The 18,812-nt window shown below is 30.1% G+C and overlaps 2 protein-coding genes across 6 annotated transcripts in view; one reads left to right on the plus strand and one right to left on the minus strand.

Moving 5' to 3' along the window:
• Positions 1-5,311, minus strand: part of LOC129973276 (uncharacterized) — a 50,755-nt gene extending 45,444 nt beyond the window's left edge. The window contains exon 1 of the mRNA XM_056087491.1: positions 3,301-5,311. Coding sequence (XP_055943466.1) covers positions 3,315-5,036 — 1,722 coding nt within the window. The 5' untranslated portion in view covers positions 5,037-5,311 and the 3' untranslated portion in view covers positions 3,301-3,314. The remainder of the gene's footprint in view (positions 1-3,300) is intronic.
• A 35-nt stretch (positions 5,312-5,346) lies between these two features.
• The window catches only part of LOC129973292 (uncharacterized), a 29,863-nt gene continuing 16,397 nt past the window's right edge, over positions 5,347-18,812 (plus strand). For 2 of the 5 annotated variants that reach the window (XR_008784967.1, XM_056087492.1), the window contains exons 1-2: positions 5,347-5,492; positions 17,664-17,812. The gene's annotated coding sequence lies outside the window, so the exon portion shown is untranslated. Of the gene's footprint in view, positions 5,493-17,663; positions 17,818-18,812 lie in introns of all 5 variants that reach the window. The other 3 variants (XR_008784968.1, XM_056087495.1, XM_056087493.1) reach the window with 2 other exon arrangements.

An 18,812-nucleotide genomic window follows, 5' to 3' on the forward strand; every position in this document is an offset into this window, starting at 1 on the left:
GAGGGAGCATATTTGCCGTGAGTTTTGAAACGTTTGTTTTACTGATTTTGAAAAGGGTGCTATCAATATTTGGGAGATGAAAATCATCAAATTCGTTTTTCATCATAAATTACATTATTATAAAAACCTTTGCAGTGTTCTTACTGAATGAAATTGGAGAATATTCTTTCACAAAAATCTTTTATCCAACTTAAAATTAAAAAAAAAAAAGAAAGAAAGAAAATTACAACGATTGAAACTGTTTTTCCATAAGTTTTTCACAAATTTTAATGATTTTTTTAAGAAAATACTTTTAAGTATATTTTACTCCCATACTTTCCATTGCTTTAGTATCTACATTTACACACATACACGTCGGAACAATAAAAAATATGCTTTTTAAAAACATTTTGCACGTTAATGCTGCTGAGGATTTTAAAAATATAAAATAAAAATAGACGATTCGAGCCTGAAACAATATCATGTTACATTTCTTCAGACTAGAAGTTCGAATTCAATATAAAATTTTTTTTTTTGTAGAATATATAAGTATAAAATACGCTTTATAGATGAATTTAGTCTCAACACCCGCTTCAAAAACTCCATGATGTACATTTTGGTTTGATTATCATAAATTTGAGTTGACAAATGTGTGAAACTGTGATTCCCCATGGACCATTAAAGGAGAACATTGTTACCAAGCCGCCTCGTCTCAAAGATATATTTGAAAAAAGGATCAAAAGGTTGAAAAATGGGCCAGTAGTAATGAACAAAGGAACTAGCATTATAGAAACCATCATATTATTGCCAAAACAGGTTATTAAAAATACCAAAATACTTTTAGTAATACTTTTTTTAAAGGTTACTCCTTTTACAAACATCGTATTAGTAAAGAAAATTATAAAATTTCAGATATTTAACTATTACTTTTGTATTATTATTTCAAGATAATAGTTTTTTGCTAAATAAAAATTATAATATCATAAAAAATGTTCTATAGCATACATATAATCTCGTTTTAAGGTCAGTGCATGAATATATTTTTCTTTTGTCATAAAACGTTTTAACTTCGTTATATTGTAACTATGCATATTTAATATATTGCCAAAACAAACATACACAATAATAATATAATATAATATAGTAAGGTTAATAAACTTTCATGAAAATAGAAAAACTAACTTTTATATTTTAAATAAATGAATTGCAATTGACTCCAAGAAATCTGATAACTTATTTTCACTTAATAATAAAGGGAAAAAAGATTGTGAAGAATAAAGAATTTTTTAATTAATATTTTGCTTTCAAGAAATTTATGTTTGATTAATTTCTTAATTAATTAATTTTAAAACCCTTATTTTTAACTAATGTTTTTAATAAGAAATTATTTATTAAAAACATTATTAATTAAATATTTTGTTATTCAATTTTTTTTCATCAGTTCTTTCACCTTTTCCCACCATTTTTTATTTGCTCTTCTAAACGGTTAAAAACATAATATGCAAACAATTCATGCATAACTGAATCATTTTTCTATACTGCATCAAAGTTTTATTCCGTTAAGTATTAAAATTTTCCCAATATTTAAATCAATTCTGAAACCAATATTTGTAACGTTAAATGTTTTCTTTTCTTTTTTTTCCCCAACATTTATTTTTTTAAAGAGCGGATGTCATTTTTTTTATACTTCATTTCCTTCATTTTTTATTCAACAATCTTCTTTGTATATAATTTTTTGTTTTCTGAATATAGTAACTAAGTACTAGCGATTATTTGCTTACAAAATGTATATCTGCCATGTCATTGGAATTTTGATTTAGATAAATGTGCAAGATAAATTCTCCTTTTTTACACGCGTGAGTACACTATTCTACTATTTAGAATCCACAAAAGACAGTAACCCCTGCATGTATTTATGCACTGAAAGAAAAGAATGTATTTATTTTGGGGTAAATCGCTTCACTAATTCCAAATAACCCAAAGTTGCAATGCATGAAAAAACACTGCAACACGTGTATCATAGAAACAATATCAAGATTCTACAGGATTTACCATTCAAGAATTCACAATTCGTATCTAATTTACTAAATTACAACTTTGGAATCATTTTCGCAGTTAGGATCAACGTTGAGTTCGATTATGATTTAAGTACAAAAAAGTCATAAAGGAAATATCACGTTTTTCAAATACCTTTCTTTACTGGTAAAAATAATAAATAAAAATTTATTTTTGTCACCTTTTTATTTTGAAATTTAATATCTTTCGTATCATAATTATTCATTTCAGATTTTCTAGAAAAATGGCTTTGTAAAAAACAACTCAGAAATTGTTAAAAAATTATAAAACCGAATTCTTTTTTTTGATATTGGTATATAAATTTTTTTAAATAATATTATATAAATAACATTTTTAATAACAATGTATAAATAATAATATTTCATATAAATCAATTTATAAATAACAATTTTTCCCATGTACTTTGAATGGGCAAGACAAGGTGAGAAAATGTTATCTGTAACATTTATAATAATGTAATGAAGATTCATTTTTTAAAGATATCATTCAGCATTTGTATTTATTTCTCAGTCAATTCTGAATTTCGTTAAAAATTATAGAGAATTTCTTTGTATTCTTATTAGTGTTTTAATACTGTTTTCTAGTATTATTCTATGAATATCAACTGTAATAATGTTTTCTTCTTGCAAACAAATATGACATTCAGAATAATTTTGTGCATTCAATAATTTTTTTAAATTCTAACTTTGTTAGAAGCTTTTCTTAAACATTCTAAATATTGGAAGAAAGTATAATAAAAACGATATCAATCGTTAATTAAACGTTTTATCGTTAATCAATCAATTAACGATAAAACGATATCAATCAATAATATCAACAACGATATTCTTATAAAGTTGTGTTGTAGGTAGCATAGTAATAGCTTTGTTAACAGCATAATGACTGAAATATTGTCTGCTTTTCCTCTTACTCGACTGAATTTTACATTTTTCAAATTTTGTATTTTGTACAGAGATATCAATATCAATTTAAGAATTTTATTGAATTTGTAGAGGCTGATATTTTTAAATACCTTCATCATTTTATAATGAGTTTGATCCAAAGTAGACATTTATATCAAAGAACTCATATTAGTCAAATAATATCAATAACATAATTTGCAAGTAAATATAATATAACTATTATATAAAAAGGGGTTTCTAACAATTTCCCTTGATAAAAAAAATTAATTAATCTTAAATATTTGTCTTTTTTACATTTCTAAAAATTGGTTAATTTAAAAAATAGAAAAGGAAATCTACTCACCGTTAATATAATTTTCACCTCTGATATGCAGCGGATTTTTTCTTAATAAAATTCGATTCTCCTCTACGACTTGAAGTTGTTCCTGGCATACCGTTGTCATTTAAGTCCAATCCACTGACCAACTGAGCTAGCTCTCTCTCTTTTCTGTCTTCATCCCTCGACCTTTCTGGACCCTCTCCATCCTTATTCAAAGAGTCAGTGTTAGAATAAAACTGAAGACTGGCCAAGCTATTCGATCTTGAACGGTGTTCCTGCCTTATAGAATAAGAGAAAGCTCTTTCGTTGAGATGTCCTTTCTTTTTATATATCCCTGTATTGAAAGGAGACCCATCCTGATCTTCTGAAGATCCCTTGTCATTGCCTTCAGGAGCATCTACAATAAAAGAAGGTTTTTCTGGGGGTGCTGGTGCATGGAATGTTTGAGGTTGGTAGTAATGTTGTTGCTGTAATGCTTGGTAAGAGCGTCCACGAACTAGACCCTCCCGAAACGGCATGTTTCTTGGAGCTGTTCCGTATTGCATAAAATATTGTTCATAAGGAAATGCTCCAGGCTGGTACGTTGAAACCGGACTAAGGGGACGACTACTTGAAATGTAAATTGGTTCCTCATGTCCTGGTATGGGAAGACGGCCGTTTTTAGGCATTCTACGCTCTGTATAATATCCGGAATTGCGATATGGTAATTGAGGAGGTGGTTGAGGCATAGATCCATAGTGGCCCATCACTGAAACGGGTCTCATACCATTCATCACTCTACTCGAACCATTCATAAGGATTTGTTGTTCTTTCTGTTTCTTTTTACTTTTGGATTTCGAAGGCTTTGAAGGCTTGTTACTTTTATGTTCCTTTCCATTGAAAAGACTTGGGGATGGGGGTGGAGGTGGTCTTGGAATGCCTCCTGCCATCTGTCTGATTTTAGCTTGAGCGGACCTCATTGTTCCTGTTGCTGATTTTAAACTTCGCATTGTACCCGTAGCATCTACATATAGCATTTCTCTCTCTGTAGGAGCAATTCCAGTCCAAATCTTGTAATTATCATCATCCTGACTACTTGTGACATTGTTTCTTGGAGGTGGATTGGGTTTTATTCCATTTGTTCCTCCTTTATGAGTTCCATTCGATGCAGTAGTTAATGCAGAACCTTCTCCTTTAGAGCGCCACACTTCTACTTTTTCCAGAGTATTCAATCCAGACAAAGACTGAGATCGCCTGTTTTCCATGTAATAAGGATTTTCATCCAGTTGCTTTGCTTGCATCATATCAGCATATGAATGAAAACAACATCTGACCAAGGCATTGGCAGCAGCTTCTTTCTTGCAAATAAATGCGTGACATTCAAGAACCTTAATCCCAGTCGTCCGTCTGAGAATGCAGGCAAATAAAGGAGGATGACTGGGATCAGCATATCTAGCAAAGGGGCTATCCAAAGGCAAAAATTTCTCGACCCTTTCCCCATTATTTCCCGGAACAACTACATACCGAATAGCAGCACAATAATGAAGGGTTTCGATATTGAAAAACCGAGTTACCTGCCTCATGGATTCATCCACATTTTCCATCAATATCCCATTGCTCCAGACACTTAACCAGGAATCGATCCCCTTGGCGGAGAAAGATCCCTGTTCCGGATACAAATCCCGGAGCGGTTCCTGAATTCCCTGCAGGCCATCCTTGGTGATGTGCGGAACTGCCGACCCCAGGTACAACACCCGACACCTGCATATTGGGGTGGTCATCGTTGATTCACACTCACAAAATCCTTAATCACAATCCATATGGGAGTATTTCTTCCACTTTTTCAACTCAACAACCCTTCCAGCAAAACCGATCGAACCGTCAATAACAAATGATGGTAACAAATATGGCGAAGAGGAAACGTGTCCGCTTCAACTGCACTACGAGATTTCCTGCTCAACCCGCGTCGGTACGATCTCTGCAACCATTGGAAGGTCGTACCTGGTTGAACAGGTAGCTGGCCAATGAGAAACCTGCTGCAACTTTAGCAGAAGTATGCGTCTCTCTCTCTCTCAGTCATTGAAGGTCAGCAATTTTTTACCTATCTACCTGTTGAGGAGAGCGCCAGGCAAGGAGACTACCTAAAACCGGATTTTTGTCTCTCTCTCTCTCTCTCATTCTGTCTTTAAACTCGAACCAAGGCAGTAGCTTCGAGGCAGAATAGGGGATGCGTTTCCGTGAGTTGCTCTGTAATTTTTCAATACCGTTTGTTGACTGCTTTTTCGTCCACGCGTGTAAATGAAAACGTCATTTTTATTTGGGAAGGGATTAAGGAAGAAGACTGCCTATGACGTGACTGAAGGAAGAAGCACCGCTCATCTTTTCATTATTTCTCACACAGCAGTTTTCTTCTCATATTTTTCTTTATTTCAAAACGATCAGGAGGAAGTTTCCATTAGCAATCAGGGGACCTCTTAAGCAAGTTGGGTTTAATATTGGAAACGAAAACACAAATTTTAATAACTTTTTAATGATTAATAATTATAAAATACTTTTCTACAATAGATTCCAATCATGAGCATTCATTGTATTAAAAATTGAAATATTCAGGATGTTTGTTTTTATGATGCTAGTTATTTATTTTTATGCTGTAAAAAATTACAAATAATTATAAAATTAATAATAAATTCAAATAATAAATACTTATGAATATAATTTATGTATTATATTCAAATAATTAAATTCCACAAAATGAAATTAATTTGAAATGAAAAATTGACAACTGCAAACCTTATATTGAATAAGTTTATTTTCATTGCTATTTTTTTCAAAAGAATATTTTTTATTTGCATGTAAACATGTTCAAACTTGAAATTTGAATGTAAACAGAGTGGGAAATAGCGACAAATTCTTTTATCCTCGTATAAACATGTTATATCTCATAATCAATTTATGAATTAAGTAAAAGTGTGCTGTTAAATAAAATACTTCCATCATTTAAAAATATTTATTGATTAAAAATTCAAAAATTCAATAATCAAAGAAAGTAATTACTTGTTGAGTACTTTCAACGGTATACTTAAACAAAAAATTGGAGATACTTGACTTTCATGAAATATGAAAAGAAATCACTCCTATATCCAGTCTAATTTCACTTATCTAATTTCAAAGGCTTTTCAAAACAAAATTAGAAAATTAGAAACTCGAACTCATCACAATTAAACAAACTTATATTTATTAACATTTATAAATATAAGTTTTGTCAAATTATGTTTATATTTTTGAATATACAGATAATTTGACAAATCATTGAAACAGGGAAAGAATTAAAATATTTTTTATTTAAGAATTAATAAAAAGAAGCTATTTAAGTTATTTAAGAATTAAAATATTTTTTTATTTAAGAATTAATAAAAAGAAGCTATTTAAGTTACTTAAGAATTAAAATATTTTTCATTTAAGTATTTGTCAAATTCCCTTTATATTTTTGTTTATAAAGAGAATTTGACAAATCATTATTGAAATAGGGAAATAATTAAAATAAATTTGTAAACTCTCCAATACTTCATATTATTCTTAAAATAATATAAAATTAGTTCAGAAAAATTTTCTTAAAAAGGAACATCTGCTGTAAATTTTAAAATCTTTTTTTTTTGAGCTGCTAAATAATAAATTAAAACGATTTTTTTTTAAATTTTAAGCTTATTAAAAGAAAAATATATACTTAAAAATAAAAGAGTATTATATAAATTCTAGCTCTTTTTCACATCAGTTAAAAATAAAACTTTGCTGTATATTTTTAAAAAGAATAATTCATTAACTTTTAAAATGTAAATCACTAAAATTTATAATATTAAAATCAAATTGATGCATCTAGTACTAAACTTACAATATTTTTCATTAATATATTCTTTATTAATAGGTATTTTACACACTTGTGTAAATTAGATACCTTTTAAAATTTGGAGATCATTGATGTTTCAACTTTTAATTTCTTTTTCTTGAAATTATTGAATAATGTGATTATTCATAAATATTACAAAACTATTTTAATAATTAATTTCTATCAATTTAAATTTAATTTCATAATTCCGCACCCATCACAGAATCTTGTTTCCTTTACAACATGGAATTTGCGTTACTAAAAATACTTGTTTCATGTGACATTACCGTCATATCACCTGACTAAAAAATATTTCCGAGTGAATAAAAGAAATTCACGTGCCTCGTATTTGGATCGGATTTCCTTAACATTTACAAATCACGCATCTCGATTTAGTTACCATTGTATTACTGCGCATGCGTATGGGATTATTCCTTATCCTCGGTAGAACCTCACAGAAATTTTCTTATAGACTTTAAGCGTATCGAGGACTCAGATTGACATTTCCTAAATATAATGATTTTATTACTAAATAGTTTATTTATATTGTACATAATAATGTTTTTCCACTATTTTTTTTCTCTTATATGTAGTATAGAGAAAGTATAGTAATCATAAAAAATTCGAAATTTTGCTTTTTATTCTTTTTTACTTACATATACTTAGTATAAAGAAAAAATTGTAATTGCCAAAAAATTCGAACTCGAGATTTTGAAGAGCCTAAAAGTTCGAAAAACACATTTTTGGAAATTGCCCGTCTGTCTGTCTGTGACAAGGAAAATTAAAGAACGCTTTCAGCTAGATGGTTGAAATTCGGTACACGGTCTTTACACCAAATATGCAGATTTCTATTAAACTACGAGCAAAATCTATTCAGAATAAGTCCTTATGTTCGAATATAAGTTAACACGATAAATACAAAATGAAGATAACTAAGTAAATAAAATTCATCTATTCTGTAGACATTTGTTAAATTTTGAACCAACCAACAAAAGGTTGACTGTCAGAAACATGTAAACGCAATGGATTAAACTTATCAAATTTGGTATAGGATTTTCTGATTACAAGTGTAGTTTGGTGTCAAATTTTTATTTCAGTCGATTGAGAAAAACATGTCTAAAACAAAAATTCGGTTTTTGGATACTATTCACGCGTGCTAGGAATTAATCATCAGATAATTTGCCAAGGATGGCACGATAGATTCAGTAAAAATACTAAATTTGTCAAAAGTTAATATTTCGTAACTCTTGTACACCAGTGCCATGTAAGGCGTTCTCTGGTATGAGAACTTTATTAGAGAGTGTTTAGAGAGAGAACTTTATTAGAGAGAGAAAGTTTTAGGGAGATAACTCCCTGGGGTTTAGTTAAACTCTTGCCAGATTTTTATAAAAAAAAATAATTTTATATAGTGTCAGTGTACTACTAAAAGTAAGCAAACCAAAAGAAATAAAAAACCAGTGGAGTGGTCTCTTCGAAATTTTCTGGCATACTCTATAATAAAAGTGCTATCTCATTTGTCCCTCCCCTGCTTATAATTAGGGATCTTGGACATAGCACAGAAAATAAAAATCTGAGCCTCAAATGTTCAGATTTTTATTTTTAAATCCAGTACATGAGAGTTTCATGCTTCGAAGTAGGGGGGGGGGAAGATTTATTCATTTTGGACATCTTTTTTTCAACTGATTAAAACCAAAATTTGATACTTAATTGCAATTTTTATAACAAGCATATAGAAAATTTCATTTTTTTAAGTCTTCTCATTTTTTAGTTATCGCCTGAAAATGTATGCTAATGTATAGACTGACGGACTGTCTTTTGACAGGTTTGGCTTAAAATTTGATATTAGATGTTACAACTGTGCACTAAATTTTATTTTTTAACTCTTTATATTTTGTAATTATTGTATTTACTTTCAGACAAACAGACGGAGAGACGACCTGCGCATGGATTTCATTTATATTTATTGAAAATTTATAAACTTAATGTAAATTCACGCACCAAATTTCATCTGTCGAGCTTACAGGTTTTTGAATTGTCAAGTTCATAAACAGATAGACAAAAAATCAAGATGATTAAATTCCGGGATGAAAAATTATATACTAAGTGGTTATTGCAAAATTTTGTCACGTTCATATCAACAACTTGTTTATCAGAAATCCAACAAAAGGTAAAATTATGGTAATTGTCGGTTGTAACGACGTCCAAAAAGCGCCAACAAAAAATTTCGCCAATTTGGTCATTTTAATCATCAAACTATATAGGATGTGATTCGCTTTTTGAGTATATTTTTATAATTTGGTGAAATTTTCTCTTCTTGCTTTTCGGCTTGGAGGCTTATTCTTATTTCTTCTGTAAGATGCTTGTTAAAGCAAAAGTGGGCAAGATAAAAGAGACCAAGGTATAAATTTTTCTTTTCTAAATGGAGTGCAAGAAGGAGAATTTTCGCAAGTCTGTTGAATTTAAACGACTTAAAAATTCTAGAGGTATAAGAGTTATGAATTTCGTGAATCAGCCCGCGTATTTTGGATGGTTGAACAGTCGGTATTTTATAAACATCTGTTTATTATATATTTAGAAAGATAATTTGTTATTTTTGGCTGATATTTATACATATACATTAGACTTAATTAAGAGTTGATACATCACCATGTTTGACCGTTCAAAAGAATTCTACAATAATAGTGTCAAAATTATCAAATCTAAAACGTTAAATGAAACAAAGATTATAAATAATCTAGATGCTCAATCCAGTCTTTTAGAAGAATACAATAATAAGGTCAGAGGTATACGGTTCCATCCTTTGTTAATCCTTTATGTAGAATCATAACTGTAGTATGCTTTGCAATCGCCATCTACAGTTTTTGCGTAATATATTTAATGATTTTTTTTATGTCTTTATATTTTTGACTAACTAAAATAACTAAAACGAATTGATTTTTTTAATGCTATTTGGAAAGATTGGTTTAATGACACGTTCGCCAAGTTGCGATAACGTGCCAAAGCTGGCAATCTTTATTATGCACTATGATTGAACATCTGCTCCCTTGCTTTTGAACATTTCGCAAGACAGTTGTTGGCAATTTCTGAAAAAAGCGCCAAGCAGGGGGTTAAACTCCGGTCTTAGCCTGAAGTCTATTCCTGTGAAAATAGAGCTGATACTTGTCAGTTGAAAAGGCGATCAAAAAGCGTAAAGAAAAAAATTCGCCAATTTGAAGATTTCAATCACCAAACTATATAGCATGTGATTTACACGTTCAAAATTTTTCACAATGAATAATAATGTACTTGAAAATATTTTTGTCATTTGGCGGAATTTTTTGTTGACCGTTAAAACGGACAAGTACTACAGAACTTTTTCTTTTCTTTCTTTTCTTTTTTTTTAAATAAAAAAAGGAAAATCAGCTTATGTACTCAATATTATTGATTTTGTTACCATCGTGATATGTGTAATCATGATGAAGACTGAAGGGATTCAACAGTCTTGGTGTCTTATAATCACCTTACTGAACAGCCTGATAATTATTACAGTCAAATAAGATGAAAAATAGATTAATTCAAACAGTTGCCATCAAAAATAATGAGAAGATAAAAATGAGTTGATCGTGTAGAGTGTTTATACTAGCTTTGCCAATGACCTTTTGATGGTAATGAGCTGAAAATGTTAAATTTTATTTCGGACTGATCACGTAAGAGCTATTAACACGTTCGCACCAAACTGTTAAAATTCTTCCTGTTTTCTTGCGCGTGATGATAAAATTCCGTGTGAATATGAAAGTAAGAAATTGAAATAATTTCGCATTAAGCATGCGCAGAATGTATCTCTGTGCTTCCTTTCATCGTTGAGTACTTTTGATTAAAAAAAATGAAATTAGATTGAAAAATATTCTTCTAATTTTTGAAGTGTTTGCGAATGAAGTTTAATAATCTTGGAATATTTTTAAAAATAACATTAATGTTTTTCTTCCTGCTTAAATTTTAAAAGGGCAAATATATTATTTCTTAAAACATTAAATTTTCAAATGGTTGCCAGTGCTGATCACCCTGTATAAGTTATTATTTTTCATAAGAACAAAATGCAGAACAGCTTATTTTATTAAAGCGATTTTAATTATAACACGCGAAGTCCAAAGAATGAGGCCATTTATAAAATATTAAAGTACCAGTTAGACAGCTATTAATTGCTATTGTGGGATTTAAATTATTTAAAAAATATTTTTATAAATTAAGTGAAATTAATAATTTGTATACAATAGATACAGAAGCCACTCAAGAAATTTTTATCTAATTTTTTCTCTATTTTTATCGAATTTTTATATGATTTAAGAATAAAAGAGGTTCTAGTGAAAGTTTCACTAAAAGCTCTAAGTATTAATTAAAAAGTCATTTTTGCGAATTAAAATCACATTTACAGAAAATATTACTTTATTTTTAGTATTGCAACTAATTAAATTACATTATATTTTTAAGTCTTCGAGTCATCTTTGTTGATATTCAATCAAATTTTGCATCAGTTTTTTTAATTATTATTTTAACTTACGGAGAAAATTAATTTCCTGGCAATTTCTAAAAATCGTTTGGTTCGACTGATATTCTTATTTAAAAAAAATTCAGACGATGGATTTTGTATATTATAGTATTTAATATGAAAATAATATATACAGCAATATTAGACAAGAAAGTATTTCATTCTTCGTAATGGATTATATATCTAATATAAAAATGGAATAAAAATTATGTGAGTTTTAACAGAAAAATTTGACATTGTTTACTGCGCAAAATAAAAAGACACACATATGCAACTTGGAGGAATTTCTCTTATTTGCAACTAAAATTAAAAGGTCGCACTTCATAAATTCATATGGGCTGATGCTGTACGCATCATTGTGCTTTCAATATACATTTAAAAAATCCACAACAATGGAAGTTCTGGGTAATTTTTTTCCCCGACTGATTGGGAAAAACGTGTATAAATACATCATGCTTGATGTATGATGTTATTGCAATTATTCGAGATGTCGATTTTGAGGGATGGATAGCTTACATCTTTGTTGGAGTCCAACATCGATTTTGTTGAATCCATGCAAAAGAAAAGAAGACTCTCATTCAGAAAATTTGTTCTCGTTCATGTAATTATTGATTAGCTCAAATATTTTTTTCTTCGGCAATCCGTTCTGATTGAGATTAATATAATAGCATATCTTCTTGAGTATGAAATTCCACAAAAATAACGAAACAACACTATCGAATAACTAAAACCAGCAATATGTGTATATTCATCAAATTGCATTGAGAAAATAAAGATTTTAATCAAGTCACTAATTCTTTTTCACAACGTTGTGCCACTATCCCAATTTGTAGCGTGATTTTATTATTTGAAAAGGGCAAACTATTAATATACTTTAAATATTTGTATTAAAATTACTAGGATATCACATCCTTAATGCAAGATTTCATCCACTTTTCACCAATTGTATATGCCCAATCATATCTGCAATACAATAACTAATTCAAAGGGAAATTTAAAAGGGTTTGGTTATTAAAACATTTAGTTTTGAAAAAAAACCATTTTTTTTTCTATTGAATTTATCTCATCTGCTTGCTACATTTTCAATGCTTTTTTGCTAATGTATGGATAATGTATAATTTCATATACATTTTCAATTTAGAAGGATTTAGACTATTGTTTACGATGAGTTTTTCATAATCAACACACAATCTACTGGGGTTCATCGTCATTACCAATCCATGTAAAATCTATTGATAAATAGCTGCTGTCACTCTTTCGTCTTTTTTTTATTAACAGACACACGTTCTGTTTTAGGAATAGGAAGAATTGTATGGGAATTATTTAATGATTGCTTTTGGTTTACGGATTGAAAATAATTATTTGTCATCAAATTTATTGCAATTTTTTTTCTAGTATGTTTTTCAACTTTCCAGCTCTTAATCACAAGTCGTTCTGGAATTAGGGCCAAAAAAAAAAAAAAAAAAAAAACCCTACAGCAAATTCTCTATATTGCACCCTTTCCCCCAAATTTTCTCCCCATATTATTCATTAAAAAATGGAAATAAAGAACACGAAGGAATGAAAAGGCTCAAGTGAAATTTTGGGAAAAGATAAGAGTTTTAAAGGAAACACGAAATAAATTGATAAAAAATAAAACTAGTATGAGTGGTCGCTCCAAAACTTTGTCGCATACTCTCTAACAAATATGTTATCCCAATGAACGCCTTGCATGTCATTGACATACAATAGTTACGAAATATTTACCCTTTGTGCGAATGCAGATTTTTATTGAAACTATCATGTAATCCTTGGCGAGGTTTTTGGCGATTAATCCATGGCTCGCTGTTAAAAATATGTGAAAATCGAACTAGTATTTTAGACGCGGTTTTCAGTGCCGATTGAAACAACAGTTTGACACTCAACAACATTTGTAGATACAAAATCACATTTGATATCAAACAATCAAATTTGATATGTTGAAACTATTGCGTATTTCAGTTATCTCGTTTACATCTCTCTGAAAGTACAGACAGACAGACGGCAAACAACTTGTTGGTTTGGTGTCTACACTATAGATGTTTAATCTGTGTACCGAAATTTACTTATTTAGCTCTCTTCGTTTTATAATTATCGTGTTACCTTATATTCTAACAGATGGTGTGCATGCTTTCTCTGAATGGATTTTGTTCAAAATTTGATAGAAATCTATAAATATGGTGTAAAAACTGTATACCAAATTTCATTCGTCTAGCTGAAAGGCTTATGAACTATTTTTGTCACAGGGACAAACATAATTCTAGGAATGCGTTTTCGAACTGAGGGGATTGTGTAGAGATTCGTCAAAATCTCGAGCATGAATTTTTTGACGATTACTATACTTTCTTCATATATACTACTATTATAAATGTGAAAGTTTGGATGGATGGATGTTTGTTAGTCAATCACGCCAGAACGGCTGAATAGAATTGGATGAAATTTAGCTGAGAGATAGATTATAGTCTGGAATAGGACATAGGCTACTATTTATACCGGTTAATTGAGTGGTTAATTGTTTATTAATTAAAAACTTACTTTCCCGCCAAAAATCGCCAAATGAGTAAAGCTTCAGGTTTTTTTTCCCCCCACGCCAGTGAGATTAGGCTTAACATGATTTTGACTATTATTTCAAACGTTTCTGTTTATTTTCTTAGTGTTCGATACATTTAAAATTAAACATTGTTAATGAATCGATCTTTTGGGTTCATTCTGAAGTACTTTTGAATTAAAATAAAACAACATAAAGGAAATTAAAAATTGATTATATTGCGTTACCCTAACTGGCGTAGAAGATTCATACATTTGTGTTGCCCCAATTGGCGTTGAAAATTCACACATGCGCAGGAGTAACAAAAGATAAAGCCATTGATGCTATAAATTCCAATCTATTTCCACGCGTACGAAGTCGCGGGTAAAAGCTAGTACTATATATACGAGGGAAAAAAAAAAAAACTAAATTTTTAACCCAAAAGTATGTTTTAAGTCAAAAACTTTAAAAATAGTTATTATCACTCTCTTTTTTAATCCAATGAAAGGAGTATGAAATAATTAGCACAAATCTTCGATTTCTGGTGTCCGTGTTGCGAGTTTTATTTTTCACCATAATTAGCATTTCTGCTTTTGGGGGACTTTTTTTTTTCTCTTCCCACTACTGTAATACTTCATGGCCTTTGCTATGTCCCAGGGTTCTGATTTGAAGCTTGCTGTTCATAACGTCATTTGAAGAAACAAACATAGCAACTTCAAAAAAAAAAAAAAAAAATGAATAGAATTTTTTTTAGTGAATAGTTAATAAATAATTACTGTTATTGAATCCCAATAAAAAGTCTATAGGTCAAATAGTCAATTTCGCTGGGATGTCATCATCAAATACGTTTCAACAGAGATAGATCAAAATGCGAAACTTTTATTAATATTGTCAGACTATATATACATATAGCATTTAAAAAATAAATCGAAACTTCTATTTATTCATCCATATAGAAATAAAAAGGGATTTTTTTTTCTTTGTGCACCAATTTATTAACTCAACTCTGAACTGAGAACACAGTGACTGACAAATCCTCTGCTTTTATACTAGCAGGGGAAGTTCCAGAATACTTTTCTGGAGACAGTAAGAAAAGTCCAGAACACTTGTCTGGTAAACTAAAGAAATGTCCAGAACACTTGTCTGGTAAACTAAAGAAATGTCCAGAATCTTCTGGAACATGAAATAAAGGAAAACATAAAATTAAGGAATTAAATATTCACACAATCTGTACATCGTATAGTCGCTAGCGAAATTCGAACCTACGATCTCTTGACCATAAGTCCAATGATATGACCATTCGACCATGGAGAGTCAACTTCTGACTTTTCAATGCTGCAATATTATCAAGCCACAGGTTGTAAATCTTTTTATTCGAATGGTATAGCAATAAAGTAGAGGTGAACGGGTTAATACCGCGCAGTGAGCTATTCCGCGTGCAACAACTTTCAGTAGCGAAAAGCGCGAGAAATGGTATCGGACTTTTTGCCTACATGGTGAAAGAGATATGTGTTAGAATAAGCCACCTATTTCTCGTTTTATTAGAGCATTCTTTGGTATTGAAAGAAATCAACTTTTTTCTCATAATATCGGACTTCCAATTTTTAAGTTAAAACTCCTTTTTTATGCAATAAAAACTACTTCTACCTGCACATATTGTAAAAATCAACGTTTTCCAATACAATGTTATTTTTTAAGCCAATTTAATCAGTTTCAATCGGAACAATGCCAGCTGAATGAATGCGCTGTGTGTGGGGTAATTATGCGCAATATGGCAAATGTGGCGCAGTATCCCTCTTGTATCAAAATAAAGTATGTTATTACCCCACTCCAAATATCCTTTAACTAATGGGTATGTGTTTGTAGAGTCTTCGAAACTATACATGAATCTTGAAGCTGGGAAAGATATCTTGAAGCTAGGCTCAACTAACAGAAGTTATTGGAAATATTTTGCAGGGAGATTGATATATCGGGGAAAAAGGAAAACATTTGGAATGCCTGTATCCCTCTTATATGAGACGCATGTCTGTCATTTAATCTTTCAGAAACTTATTTTAGAAGAATATCCATTCTCCCGTTTTACAAGAAAAAAAAACTAGCTGTGCATACTTTAAAATTAACATGGTTGTTTTGTGGGTATTCAGAAGTTGGTTCGTAATTTCACTGAATCCAACTAACTCAAATTGATTTCAATAAATAGACAATAATAATTGTTTGGATTGGCTAATATTATTTCTTAAATGCACTGTGCCCATATAATTAAAAAAAACCTTCCGTTAATTTTAACCATGAAAAAAAATTAAAGACTATTTAAAATACTTACAAGCAATTTTTGAAAAGATCAAATTATTTGAAAAATTAAACTGAGTAACAATTGTGCAAAAGCCTGCAAAATTATTGTTTCGAAAAGAGTCAAAGCAGTTCTGTATTTTAAAATTCTTAGAAAGAATGTATATAATGCCACAATGGTTCGTGCTTTCCCTGATGTAGGAACCTAAACTTTGAAAATTACAAAGATGCCAATGAGTTGCTCAGTGTGCTCTGTTGGAACCCATAAAGATTAATGCATGTGTGAATTTTAACTTCGTTATCATAAATTATTTAATAATGTCATTTAATTTAAAAATTTGTTCTTTATTTAAGTATACGAGTTTTAGATCAAATTGGATTAATACATGCAGTTTATAGAGCTCATAAGAAACAGTGCTTTTACACATAATTTACAAAATTTTAACTCATAGGCGGAATTAACCAACTAATTGCGCGAAATTACCAGCCATAGGTGATAATACCAAGTAAATTATTTAAAAACATGATTATTTAAAAAAATAAACTGCTACACAAACGAGAACTACATTCACTTTGCATTTAATGAATACTGGTAACTAGTCAGTGCAAAGTCATTTTTACATTTACAATTAATATAATTCCTTTAAGTTTGTGGAATATGTCCACTTTCCCCTAATAGAGGAAATAATTGGATCTAATTGGATTTCCCCTAATAATAAAATAGAGGATCTAATTGGATTCATACTTTTTGTTTAGACAGAAAATGACTTCTCTTGTAATTAGGACTGACCATCTGAGAGGGAAGCGATGCACCCGGCCCCACGAGCTGAAAGACTCCCATGACCATCAAGCTTAAATGCAAGAAATTTTTAAACTTTTTTTAATCATAATGCAACGCACACATGTGTTGAAAAGTTATTCTTTTTGTCGTGCAAAAGTCATCGCACATTAAATAAACATATTTAAATAATTACATTTTTCTTCAAATTTGTATAATGTTTATTTAGAATCCTTTTTATCATGTGAGAACAAGATGTTGTTTTGGTTTAGGGTCTATGAAGACTGAAAATGCATGGGCAAAAAATTGGTGATGTGTCGCTTTTGAGGCATCAGTTTTTCGCTTTTAGGATTATTAGAAAATGATAAAGATCATTTGTCCCATTTAGCATTTTATCGCCAACAAGAAGACACAACATGGCGTGCATGTCCGTCTTGTACCCGATTCTACAGTCTGGCCAATAAAGGGCAGGGTAGTGAGAAGTTATCACACGAAGAAGTACAAAGAAGAAAATGGGAATGAATGCGAAAGAGTGAGGTGAGGTATTGAAACTTATATATACGTATATATATTACATATTTTTTTTGAATTTTTCTATTTTTCTAGCAGGCTAAAAAAGTTTTGGAGCTCGAACTATTTTGAAGTGGGGAAAAAAGAAAAAAAAACAAAAAAAAAACATCGTTTTTTAAATATTGAAGCATGCGTAATCTGCTTGTCACGTGATTGTTTAAAACCGGGTTAAACTGGTTTTTTACGAAAAAAAATTCTGGCCTTAAGAAAATTTTTTATAGAACTTGACTGATTTTGAGGTGGTTAAAAGCCATCGCTTTTGCAAATATTAGTGATTTTGAAATATGAATTGTGTGAGAACATGATGTTTTTCTGTCGGGTTGATAAAACGCTACTTAAAAAAATAATGTTCTGACATGCTAACTTAAAATTTGCTATCGCAAATTTAGACTTTTTATGTTTTATTTTTTGAAAAATATTTTGGAACCATCTAAGTTTTTTTTTTTTTTTTTTTTCATTTGCATTTGCATTTGCACTCCTTTATGGAAAGGAATGCTCTTGATTATAATAACCTTATGTTGCAGGAAGTCATTAAGCCCTTTCAGTTTGATGGTCCGGGTTCACATTCGAAAAATATCTGATCAGTACACCATTATTGGAATTCATCGATTTTTCTCAGTTCTTTGAATATTCTTCTTTTTATTTAAATAAATGTATACTCATAAGTTTCTTGTAATTTGCAAAGCTTATAATTGAAAATTAATTTTGCATATCAATTTAATTCAAAGTATCCTACATTAAGCATAGGAATCGTCCAAAAGTGTGGGCAGAGCGGTTATTCTATCATTTTAGACGAATTGCAGCAGAGTTTATAAGTGTTCTGGAAATCATTCAAAAATATGGTTGTAAAAATTTAATGTTTCGCATTTTCAAAAGTCGCACCCATGAAATTGAAACCAATGGAAGTGGTCTGTTCAAACCTTTCTCGTGTACTCTGTAATAAACTTATCTCGCCAGAGAACGCCTT

Source organism: Argiope bruennichi, chromosome 1 (genome assembly GCF_947563725.1).
Source record: "Argiope bruennichi chromosome 1, qqArgBrue1.1, whole genome shotgun sequence".
NCBI classification, from domain to species: Eukaryota; Metazoa; Arthropoda; class Arachnida; order Araneae; family Araneidae; genus Argiope; species Argiope bruennichi.